At 38.1% G+C, this 12,846-nt stretch overlaps 1 protein-coding gene across 1 annotated transcript; it reads right to left on the bottom strand.

Moving 5' to 3' along the window:
* Positions 1 to 8,287: 8,287 nt before the first annotated feature.
* Positions 8,288 to 11,120, bottom strand: LOC143706325 (uncharacterized). The gene is made up of 7 exons (XM_077198133.1): positions 10,846 to 11,120; positions 10,648 to 10,758; positions 10,341 to 10,469; positions 10,183 to 10,255; positions 9,352 to 9,566; positions 9,153 to 9,260; positions 8,288 to 9,002 (listed from the first exon to the last, which is right to left on the bottom strand). Exons 1-7 carry the CDS (start codon positions 11,006 to 11,008, stop codon positions 8,941 to 8,943), a joined length of 861 nt encoding a protein of 286 aa, XP_077054248.1. The 5' UTR covers positions 11,009 to 11,120; the 3' UTR covers positions 8,288 to 8,940.
* Positions 11,121 to 12,846: the final 1,726 nt, after the last annotated feature.

The raw sequence follows: 12,846 nt of genomic DNA, 5'->3' as shown, positions 1-12,846 counted from the left end.
AAAGATGCACACATGGATTCAATGTGATCATGAAAAATGTGTTCCCTTTTAAGGAACTACCACGTTGCGTAAGCTGCTGACATAATGGGGACATGCCCTTGCAGAAACAACTTGTACAAACAAGCCATTCAACGGCTGACGCAGTGCAATGGTGTCATGAGGTGCACCCCAGCATATAAGAAGGGTGCCTAAGAACACATCATCAATTTTTTTGTCTTCAGGAAGCTGCTTGTTTGTGTGCTGTGTGAAGAATATGAAGGTAAGCAGAATGTGGCAAGCAGATAATTCAAACATTGTGTTCCTCCATGCTTTTCCATTGAGGAAATTGATTTCCTCAACCACCAATGTGCAGCATCCACCTGGATGATGCAACAGCAGCCATATTGCGCCAGAACTCCCACCACACACCAGCTTATTGATGGAGAGGAGACAGATTTATGAAGCCAATGAGTATATAGGGATGATTAGGAGGCCATGATGGACAGAGGCCACTGGGCAAATTTGGCCAGGATGCCGGGGTTACACCCCTGGGATTTTTTGTGACCACAGAGAGTCAGGACCTTGGTTTAACATCTCATCCGAAGGACGGTGCTTTTTGACAGTATAGTATCCCCGTCACTATACTGGGGTGTTCGGACCCACACAGACCGCAGGGTGAGCGCCCCGTACTGGCCTCTCTAACACCTCTTCCAGCAGCAACCTAGTTTTCCCAGGAGGTCTCCCATCCAGGTACTAACCAGGCTCAACTCTGCTTAGCTTCAGTGGGCAACCAGTCTTGGGCTACAGGGTGATATAGCTGTACTGCAAGTTAACCAGGCAGATCTGCTCAAAGACCTGGATCAAAGATCTGTGCCACAAAGCAGGCAACCAGCTCTTTAAGGCTGGTCCATGAATGCTATGGTAGCAACGGAGAAGTATCCGTGGCCCCTGACTTGCCCTCTGGGCTGTTTGGCACTGCCATTGAGATGGTGGTGGACAGGTTTAGATAGGCAAGAACGCAGTCGGACGCCTTTGGGAAGTATATCCCTTGGTGGGTTCAGGACCCTCCTAAATTGTCTACGCCCTTTCCAGGAACGAGTTCCTGGAGAGAAAAGCAGAAGGCGAGTGTGGCTGCTCAAGTTCCCCCTTCGGGGAATGGGGGACAAAGCAATCGTAATAGGAAAAACCCGCACACAGATTGGGAAGCTGTGGGTCCAACGAAGAAAGAGGAAATTGATTGAGCTAGGCTGCGGCCCAAGCTCTCACCCCCTTTTTTCATTCCTTTTAGCTCCTCCTAAATCGTCTGTTCCCTTTCTGGGAGCTAAGCAAAACCGTAATACAGAAACCTGATACAGATCTGTTTGCTAAAAAAAACACATGCACTGAGCCCTCGCCACCTTTTTCTTCTTCTTCGTTTCTTCCAGTCTCCCCCTCCATCCCTCCCCCTCTGAGGAAGGTGTTGGGGTACAAGAGGTTGTTTTTAGATGAGAATAAAAGTAGGGGATGACTGGCATCAGGTAGAGACTGGCATTTGTGACTATTTTTTAGGACTTGGGCTATCTAAACTGAGGTTGGGGCCACTCCTTACCCTGAAAAGTCAGGTGAGCTTGCTTTACTACAGCCCGAGAAGCCTGCTGTTTGTCTGTTTGGATACCCTGTAGTGCTCGCCAGCTGACACTTTAATGGCTCGGGGCTGAGCCCTCTGAGCGTAGTGCTTAGGTTGTTAGTTTGAGGCATTGGTCAGCATGCAGGTATTGGTCAACAAGGTATTAAGGCTGATTTATACTTCTGCGTCGGACCTACACCGGAGCCTCTATGCTGTAGGCAACGCGTTGGTTTTCATTTATACTTCTGCGTCGTTGTCTGCGTTGACGTGCAATTACACATGTAGAGGGAGCATGTGAAACCGTAGGGAGCGGTTCTAGCAGACCAATCACAGTGCTTGTGTCCGCGTAGAATAGACGCATTGTTACATTTTTGGAGAGGTGCACGTCAGAGTACGCCGAAGGGTACGCGTGCTACACACACGTTACCTACGACGTAAATTGGATTTTAGTCAGCATGGCGTAGTTGGTATGGTGTCCCCAGAGTGTTAGCAGCTGACGCGGCGTAGAAGTTTTTGGGGTTACAAATGTACTCCCAGCTCCCTGAGAAGTGTCACGCTGCCATGATTCGGGCATGCCTGCACATCTTCCTTCAGACAATACGAATCTGATGATGTGTTCTCAGACGGCCTTCTTATACGCTGGGGCGCACCTTGCAACGCCATTGCACTGCGTCGACCATTGTTGGACATTGTTTATCTTTCGCAATAAAAATGACTTGTATTTCCTCTGAAATAACTTTCCTTTTCCACTGTTCTTCCATTTTCATTTTCTTTGTCACATCAGTGGAATATTCTTTACTTTTTTACTTTTATATTCTTTGCTTGACCTGTAATTAAAAGTAAATTAATAAGTAAATGTATTTTTAAAAAAGGCTATTGAAGCAAAAATCTTTGCTAACTGAAAGCTAATGGATGCTTAAATATCCCTCTGTGTATGTGTGTATGAGAGAGCATTGGATGAATCGTGCAGATTTGCATGTCAGCTATGACCTTTAATAAAAGACGCACATGAACCCGCACAAACATCAAGTATTCACACCTGACACCCCTGTACTGACAGCGCTAAATCCAAACATCTTTAGCTAAGCTTTGCATCTGCATCTGAGCTTATGTGATTGTAATTGTTTTAATAAGATTTCAAGGGGAAAAGCCTGAGATTTGAAGACCTTAAAAGTGGAGAGACCTTACGAGTGCACTGTTGTGCATAAGGGATGTAAAAAAAAATGACACTCATTTTATGCAGTAAGTTTTTTTAATTTAATCCAACAGGATGTCTAAAGGGGACCATCAAAATAAAGTGTCCCCCATGCATTTACTAGCTGATAGCAAATGAGGACGAGGGTTGAAATGAAAATATATTAAACTGATATTTAAGTGATATTTCCTTCTGTATTGAACGTCAACTATTATAAAAGTCATTGCAGAAAAAAACAAGTGATGATGTCATAATGAAGAGGTGGTCTGACTGCGTGTATTACAGACGTCTTGCAGCGTCATTTGCACATGTCTTGTGGTTTCACTTCGAGCTTCCCCCTGTCTTGCTCAAAGGGTACAGCTTTTCAGTGCAGCTGACTGTAGTGGTCTAAGTGAAATGTCACAGCATGAGGTCACGAAAGCATACATCTAGCAATGACACATTAACTGCTTTTTCATAGGTTTTTTTTTTAGAGTGTGCTATTAAAATTGATGAATGACAAGTGCGTCGAAATAATTGTGACCACACTGTACATCCCAGAGTTCATGTTACCATAAATTGCAATACTAATGAATTATACAAGCTGCTCAACACACAAAAAACTAATGCAAGCAGTTCATTAAAGCGTGAAAAATGTACTGAGTGATAATTTAGTTTTTTTTGTGTGTTGAGCTGTTTGTTTAAAATATACAAAATGATTATAGCCTACTAAAAATATTATTTATAAAAATTTATTTGTACTTATATAAAATATGTATTACAAATACATTTTTATAAATAATATTTTTAGTAGCCTATAATCATTTTGTATATTTTAAACTTTCATAAACAATCATAAAAAATCATAAACGTTTTTTATCAGAATGCTTTTAAATGTTGACATGGAAGGACATGGCAGGAACATTTCAAACAAAATACAGCAATATCAGCAATATGACCTATTTCAAATATTGTTTAAATGTTTGCAATAGGTCATACTGCTGATATTGCTGTATTTTGTTTGAAATGTTCCTGCCATGTCCTTCCACGTCAACATTTAAAAGCATTCTGATAAAAAAGTTTAAAATCCTGCAAAAATGTCCTTTAACAATCAGATTTTCCTGAAATGACAAAGGCCATTTTTTAGAATGAGTGTTAGTTATTGTTTGCAGCTTTAAGCTTTAGATTTAAAGGGGCCGTGCAAATTCAAAATGATTCTCTAAACGCATCATTCAGCTCATTTTCGACAGCAGTCTCTGCAGTCAAATGATTAGTGTGTTATTACGTTTGCAACGTCCTACTCACTGTTACAAGAATTCAACTCAAGAACGTAAGGGGAAATGCTGATCTCGTGACGATGAGGCTCTTTAACAAGAAGGCAAGGGATGTGGTTCATTCTCTTGAACAACAGATGTGAAGGAAATGAACAAGTTCCAAGATTACCAAGCTCTCAGACCACTATGCTTCAAGATTACATCAAAAATGTACTGTTCTTCACGAAAGCATGGCACAGCAGTTATCTGGGCAAATTACATCAAATAAAAATTAAAACAAACAGCTCATGCGTATCCGGAAGTAGTGATATTTTGGTCTGCAGAGCTTTTGGTCGACAAACGTGCAGCCCTGCAGATGGTGCTGCTACTTCAGATAGAGAGAAGATTAATATCAGACTAATTTAGCTACCATATGAACATTCTTCTATGAACAATATAAGACAACATATTTTCTAGTATTTCACATGCTTTCTACTCTCACAAAAAGGCTCCATTCTTTCTGAGATTCATATTGGATTGAGCTGCACGGCCTGTCTTGGAATTTTATGGTTGGTTAACAAAGCTGACTTCTCGTTTCAGATCCTTTTACAAAACGTTTTACAAACGTCGCACTCTGATGCAAAAAGAGACATCATCACATTTAACTATATGAGTAATACCAGAGACTATTTACATAGAGACATGCCACTTCCTCAATCCAACTATATAGGGAAAACCCGTAACGCCAAAGATGGCGGTTGTATGCACATGTCCCACCCCTCCCGCTGGAAAGCCAATCGTCTGCTTTTAACAGTCAAGCCAGGATACATTTAAGCCTATTGTCTGGTGCACTGACGCATGCGCACAGTTGAGGTTTGCGACAGCGGAAAATACATTCATGTTTGAAAAGGCGGCAGATTTGATGATTTGATTTGCAGTGTGTATGTGTGCATTGTGTAAATATCAGACATCCCAAGTCTCCCGGGAGTTTCCGGGAGTCTCCCCCATATTGATAGCAGCTCCCTGATGCCCACAAATTAGTTAAAATCTCCCGGAATCTAGAGCGACTCGCACATACTGTGCTTCAAACCGTGTAGCGCACGCACCGCAGAGAGGGAGAGAACCCTTGCGCATGCGTAGTAAAAGTATAACCTGTGGGGGAAAAGGCGTTTTAAACCTTATTTTGGGGCAAAGTCATCAAACTGTTTCAGCTATTTTTATCATATTTTACTGCTGTTTCTTTACATGCAGTTTTTATGTCCCGTGGACCAGTGAAAGTGCAGTTCTGACTCTCTGCCCATTTCATTTAGATAGTCTGGTCTTGTTAGTCCGAAATAGCTGCCTGGAGGCGTTGCCAAGATGGCGGCCGAGTGGCATGACTTGCCTATAAGGACTTTGGTAATACCAAGCTAGGGTTGCCAACCGTCCCTTAAAATACGGAATCGTCTCGTATTTGTAAAATGATGCGTCCCGTATCAAATCAATATTTTGTCCCATATTTCCCATAAAAATGCAGTTTTATAAGTAAAAAATTTGAATTTAGAGCTCCAGTCTGTAACTTTTTTGGTTTACAAATGATCCAAAATAATTTTTTGAGGAAGTACATAACAGCCAGTGTTCAAAACGATCTGCTTGCCTTAGCTCGATTCAAAACGGTAAGCTTGTAATAATGTTTTTAATTCCAGTAGTATTGGTGGATGTCTGCGGGAGATTCGAGCATGTCTTTGCGTCATTACGTCACATCTGTACACATAAAGATGGTGTCTCGGCTAGTAGGCTATATTGCGTGTTAGGATGTTGGAGGTGGAGATTTATAGCCTTTTCTCACAGCACTTGATATAATTAAACTTATTAATTTGATGGCGGATACAGAAAGGTTCAAACGACAATCACCAGTGAAAACTGGAGATTCACCCGTAGTAAAATGCAAAAGACTTCATTCGGACTTCGGAGTGGCTACAGAAAAAAGAGTGCAACCGGGCACATGCGAAAACAAGGATAAATATCTGAAGGGCATTAAATGTAGTCACGCAATGCTGATGTTGTTAACATTAACAATTTAAGAACAAGTAAAATTTACACGGTTTGACGTGATATGATAATCGATTGTTTGATTTAAGCAGCGCGATTTACAGTAATGCTTTTTTCCCCTGTCAGAACAAAAGTGGATGTTTACCTGTTCAGAAGACATTTTCCGGTGAAAATTATTTTGTTGGTGATACTTCCAAAAAGTAGAATCTGTGATTCCAAATGACAGTATCTACACCGGCGCGGTGTCTGACAGCCGCACATTCTCCTCAAAACATTGGATTCATCCGCGCTGTGCCGTGCCGAGGCACAACCCACTTAAAGTTGATAATTCCGGTAATAACTGCAATTGCAGATTTCGAACAGAGATGGCGACAAAGAGGAAAAACTACGGACTGCAGCTTTAACCAGTTGATGGCTTCAGAGCTCCACTATTTTCTATTTGACTAACTAAAAGACATCTTTACACAAGTTTTTCTAGTTGGATTCATACCTACATGTTATGAAATCACAATTATAAATATAAAACATACTTTTTGTCACAGTTAAGCATTTTTGTACTGAAAAAATATATATTTTTAAATGTTACATTATGATTAGAATTAAATAAATGTTGTCCATTTTTGTCAGACACCGCTTAGGAAATGGACGAAATTAATTCATTCAGAAACAACACAGAACACACATAGACAGAAATTTGAAGAATGAAATGAAAAACAGATGTTTGAAATAAATGATAAACTTTTCTCTTTGTAACATCTTGTACAATGTTGATTCTAATCATAATGTAACATTATTGAAAAGGGTGCCACGAATAGGAGTCCCTTATTTCACAACCCTAACTGTTATTTGTACAAGGAATATTATTGTAGAAGTTGTTAAAGACTCTTAACCACATAAGCAGATGCAAGGTTTAGAATTAAACTGTTAACAGCCCTCAGTGTAAAGCACCTGCTTGTGGTTTCATAAGTGGAAGGTGCAGAACGCCATTTAGCTTCAATAGCAGGAACGTGAGTGTTTGTGCGTGGTTGGAAATTTTCAAGCGAAAGCTTTTGCCTCCCCAGAACCTTAGAGTGTTTCTATCGGAAAAAAGCATACATGTAGGAGGGGACAATACCATCTCTGACGTTGCTAAGTGCACTTGAAATACAAAAATCCATATGATGAAAATACATGATCTATTTTAAATGTTAGTCCTAGTTCTTATTAAATCAATCAAATATCAACTTTGGGAAGAGTTTTGAGACCAGAGGAATTTAAAAAAGAAATTATAGAATATAAACAGTCTTGTCAAGTTTGATTAAGTCCTTTATTTAAAATTGTACATTATACACTATACATAATCAGACACATTGCACTGAATGACAACTACAAGAAATAGATAAAAACAAAACAATTGCAATACAATAAAAATATTACTGACACTTGTTTATGCAGCCCATTTATTTCCATTTCACTGAAACAAAATTAAACCTTTATAATAAGGCTACACACACAAAATTAAATAAACAAAGAAAATATTCTCAGAAGTTATCCTTAGCCCACTTAAATAATAGTAAATTCAGCTAATTCATCATATTTCTCTCAGGAATGCATGAGTCACTACAGGACATGTCTGTGGTAAACAACTTTAGCGACATGGAAATGACTCCACGGTAACGGCATCCAACGATACCTACTAATGGATAATACATTTAAATCAATTCACATCTTAAATTAAATTAGCCATCTAAATTCAAATGGATGAGCGTTTACACTACAAGTGCAATGAGAACGAAAGTAAATCTCACGTTTATTTTGGACCCCAAATACATCCGTATTTAACATTGTCCCATTTCAAACATGTTGCCTGAAACAGGTGTAAAAGGTCCAAAACAACCTCTAACATAAGATAGTTTTCTAAATGACTGTATTTACATCATTCACACAACACCTACTGAAGCCATTAACAATATTTTAAAAAAAATTCTAAAATGTAAGACAATTACAACCAAGCACTGATTATTTTTATGTTTGTAAGTGGTGTTATAATGTACACTTTGTTCTAAGGTACCCTGTAATTATAATGGGTAATACCAATCAACAACATGTACTTACTATGTACATGTAATTAGAGTTCGGGTTTGGTTTGGGTTAGATGATTGAATTTGTAATTATGCATAATTTACTGTTATTACTATAGTAAGAACATTTAAGATGTGTAACAGTGTACTGGTGTGTGTAACACTGTACACACAAATGTGTAACACTGTAATGGTTCGTTTCCACTGAGTGGTACAGAACAGCACAGTACAATACGCAACGCAATTATCTCCCTTTCGATTGTCAGACGTTGTGAATCCACAATACCGTACCACATTTTTGGGAGCCTTCCGTAGGGTACCTAGCACAGTAGTCCGGTACTTTAGAGGCTTGTTTCCATCGAGCGGTACAGAACAGTTTTCAAGACAGTATACCCTTATCCGGCTTGCGTTTGTTGGCGGTGGAAATGCAAGCCGGATCAGGGTTATACCATCCCGAATCTTACTGTAATGTATCCCTCGGTGGAAACGAGGCTTAAAATAAAGGGTTACACTTAATTTTAAGGTGACACATTATACTCACTCAAATACGTACTGAGTAATAGTCATGAACTACATGTACTTACAATAAAGTTACGGTTAGGTTTAGGTTAGTTACTTGTAATCATGCATAATTTACTGTTATGACTAAAGTAGGCTACATGTCACCTTAAAATAAAGTGTAACCAAATAAAGTACTACCTTAAAGTAGAAATTTAATGTATTTAATTGCAGTTAACAGTAATTAACAACAATTAGCAATAAACTAGTTATATAACAACTATTACTTGCATTCAAAATATTCCACAAAAAGAAACATTCAGGCCACTGAAAAATGCATTAGACAAGTAAGGACAGGCACTTGTCCCCAGATTCTTCAACAGGCTTTCTGCATACACTGTCTAAAGAGAATAAATGGAAGAAGGATGAATAGAGAGTAGCCACACACACACACACACACACACACACACACACACACACACACACACACACACACACACACACACACACACACACACACACAGTCATATCGTCATCTAGGGGTACTCCACCTTTTCGAGAATCCACTTTCTTGTGGTTATGAATGCAGTTGGTGACTTTACGGTTGTGGTACAGGAATCCAGACACAAGAAAAATGCCAGCGCATAGCATGACCAGCCCTGGAATAAAATATGAATTCATGCTTAGCAAGAAAGGTTCAAATTGTAATTGATTAATAAATCTAGGCTGGAAGTAATGAAGAAAGAGTACATAAGCTGTAGAAGCGGTCTTTGGTGGGAGAAGAGGCTGTAGTTCTTGAAGGAAATGCATAAGAGATGGTGGTTGTCTTCAGTGAGTTTGTCTTCAGTGAGGTTATCTTCAGTGAGGTTGTAGACACTTTGGGAGTTTCTGTCACCTCTTCTGATGCATTTTTGCAGACGGCATCAGAAGTCTTGGTGCCTGGGATCTCAATCCCACTTTTGCATCTACAGATGAAAAAACGTTTGCAAATCTCTTCATATGGCAGAAAAAAATAAAACATTCTGATGAAATCGTGTCATCATTTATACTCATGCTGAAATCATAACAAACCTGTAGCTATGACTTCCTTTCTTCTTCAAAACACAAGGTGTCATTTTGATGAATAGTATTTTTCTTGTCCATACAATGAAAGTTTAATTTTATGGACAAGAATAAACATTCTTCAGAATATCTTCTTTTATGTTTCATAGAAAGAAAGAGTCATACAGGTTTGGAATGATGGAGGGTGAGTAAATGATGGCTGAGATTTCCCTTTTGAAGTTTTACTGCTGAATCATCAAAAATGCACAAGAGGGCGCTGATCATACATTGAAATTAAGCTGCTGAGATGATTAGTATGCTTTAGGGTCATCAATGAAATTCATTCAACTTTTTTTTACTGTGGAATTTTTAAGCGTTAGCTCCCCCTCACACAAAGGAGTAGGGTCTTCTACACATCTCTAAGCTCGGGAACCTCGTTCTCGGTTGTCTCCCCTTGACAACAGCACTGGGTTTTTTGCATGAGGTTATCAAACCGTATATCTTCTGACATTAATTTCCTTTTTTATCATAAAAACTTACTCTCTCCATTTTTGACAAGTTGAGTCATCTTTGTCTGAAAAGTAGCCATTGTGACATTCACTGCAAGTGTCTCCTAGAAGAGAGACATAAAGTCCAAGTTTCATAAGATTCACTTTAGTCAGTTGATGTGATTCAGAAAAGTAGGATTTTTTGTTTACCTCCTTTATCCACTCCAGAACCTTTTTTACATACGCAAATCTGTTTATGATGATCATTGGATGTAAAACCTTTCTTACATTCGCAGCGAATGTCTGTTGTAGGTGTGCATTTATCGACTACCTTACTACCTGAGGGGAAAAAACAGTACATTTTGAAAATCGAAATATTGGATTAGGATGGCTTTTTCTCTGACTTTGCCTTCCTTTGCATACATTCAGTAGTATTAAACGCCACAGAATCTTATTGCATTACATACATTATATTATATACATTCTCAGTTACTGAATCTAGGTGCCTGGCACTTACCTTTTCCACATTCACTGCAGTGTTTACAGTGAACATTAGATCCACTTGTGGGGTTGTACTCATTTTCTTGACAGTCCACACAATACTCTTTTTTGTAAACACGCCTCTTACCTACAATTAACAGACATAATTTATGAGGCGTTTCATGTGACAAATATAAATTTAGACACAACAGTACTTAACCATAACCATACATACCTGCAGGGCAATCTTCAGCGCTTGCATTTTGGTGAAGTAAAAGCAAACACAGGAGAGTTGAGAGGACTTTCATGTAGAAGAACATAACAGCAGTAACACAGAACTGTGTGTAGCCCTCAAACAAGATATAGACTGAAACCTCTGACAAGGTGACATTTAACATTTCTCAACAGGCAACTCCCCCACTCTCTAACGGTGGAAAAACATGTAGGATTGTTATAGTACAGTATGTTTCGTGTATCTTGTGTTAATAATGTCAAAATCCTTAAGTTATTTTCAACCCTTTGTATGAAAATATATATTTAAAAATAGCCATTATTCATCAGTTGAATTAAAATAAATAAAGTAAAATCTGACACATAAAAATGCTTTAAATAAAACTAAAATTTAAAAGCAGTTGAAATCTCTGCAACTGTTATGTAACATGGTGGCAAGGAATTACGAGAAGGAACAAAAGACAGGATTTAATGACCAGAAAATCAGGAAGTTTTCAAATCAAAAACAAATCAAATGATGATGATTAGACATAGGTGCTACAACTGAAGACTAACGAGGAGCGGGAAAACTGAACAAGGAAGACATGTGACTAATGAAAACAAGAAAAAACCACAGGACAGATGAACATACATAACTGTGACAGGAACATTCTCTGGAACTGGATTTTTCTCAGCTGGAATTTGTTTTTTCTCTATTTTTCTCATCATTCAGGTTGCTAATCTCTGTCCTGTGTGCCACATTAATAAAATATTCAATGTTGTAACATAAATGTTCTCATGATAGAATAGATAGGAAACATAGTGTAAAATGAAAATTACAATTCGTCAATTTGAATCATCTCTCTGGACAGCCATTTAATATTTCTAACATGCCAAATTCAGAGTAATAACCTAGACTTATCTAATGGCATTAATTCAGTTTTTAAGTTTTCAAAACGTAATTTCTATGTTTTCAGGATAACTATCTGTTGTTGTTTTTTTCTAAATGTTATTTCCTAAATGTTAGCATCTCTAGTTTTCATTTGATTCTTGAAAACATCAGGTCTAGTATACATTTATTTATTGATCTTGATGAGGCAATCAAATGAAATGAAACACTCAATATGTGAAGGTACTCTCTATTCTAATGAATCAGAGATGTTTTGCATGGGAAAAAAATATTCTTTAGAATGACTGAAAACAGGTAAGGTCTGACACATTTAGCACAGAGTAATTGAGGTTCCTTGGTTTACTGGTCTGCTGTATAGGAAAAACGAAAGGTTATGTTACACATGTGTGGAGAATAAGTGAGTTCTTTTCTACTTTTTACCATCAGTTTAGAAAAAATGTATGAACTGTGTCATTTAGTACAAAATAATTATAACATTAACAAACAATGGAGTTGACAAGGCGACACCAACATCAAAAACACTGGAAAATGAGTCAAAGTAAAGAGAAAAAAAACGGCAACAAACAGCATCTTTCGTTTTGCAGAATAGAGTGCAGAGCTTCCCTTTACCATGACATAGTGTAGATTTTATCTTCAGCTTGTTCCGGTCGTCAAACAGAGAAGTCTGTGTGATCCTCTATGAGAAAGAGGATTAAAAAGTCATTATATGTTAAGAGTTATGACAGACACCATAAAGAGGAAAGGGGGGAAAAAAACATAACTGAAAAGATGACTAAACTGGGTGTTTTCCCTATTTAACTGAGCACTAAAAAACAAAATGACTGTGTTAATAGGCTCTTTATTGTACAGCTTACTCAGCTCCAAAGATAAAAAGAGAAAATGAAATAAAAGCGATGGTGGGGAATGACAAAATTACAAGTGACGTGAATTACATTATCAGAATACTTTTTCCAGTAACTAAAAGTAACGCATTACTTTTACAACAACATCATAGTTATTTTTATTTTATTTTTTTCAAAACAACTGACCTACCTGTAACGTAGGCCTATTCTGCTTTATTTTTATTTTCTCTGTTTGCTCTGTTCCCGTTTGCCTGTTTTTCCTTCTACTATGTCG

Source organism: Siphateles boraxobius, unplaced genomic scaffold (genome assembly GCF_051911475.1).
Source record: "Siphateles boraxobius isolate OS27281-9 unplaced genomic scaffold, OSU_SipBor_1 41, whole genome shotgun sequence".
NCBI classification, from domain to species: domain Eukaryota; kingdom Metazoa; phylum Chordata; class Actinopteri; order Cypriniformes; family Leuciscidae; genus Siphateles; species Siphateles boraxobius.
This window is presented reverse-complemented; position numbering and strand designations above follow the sequence as displayed.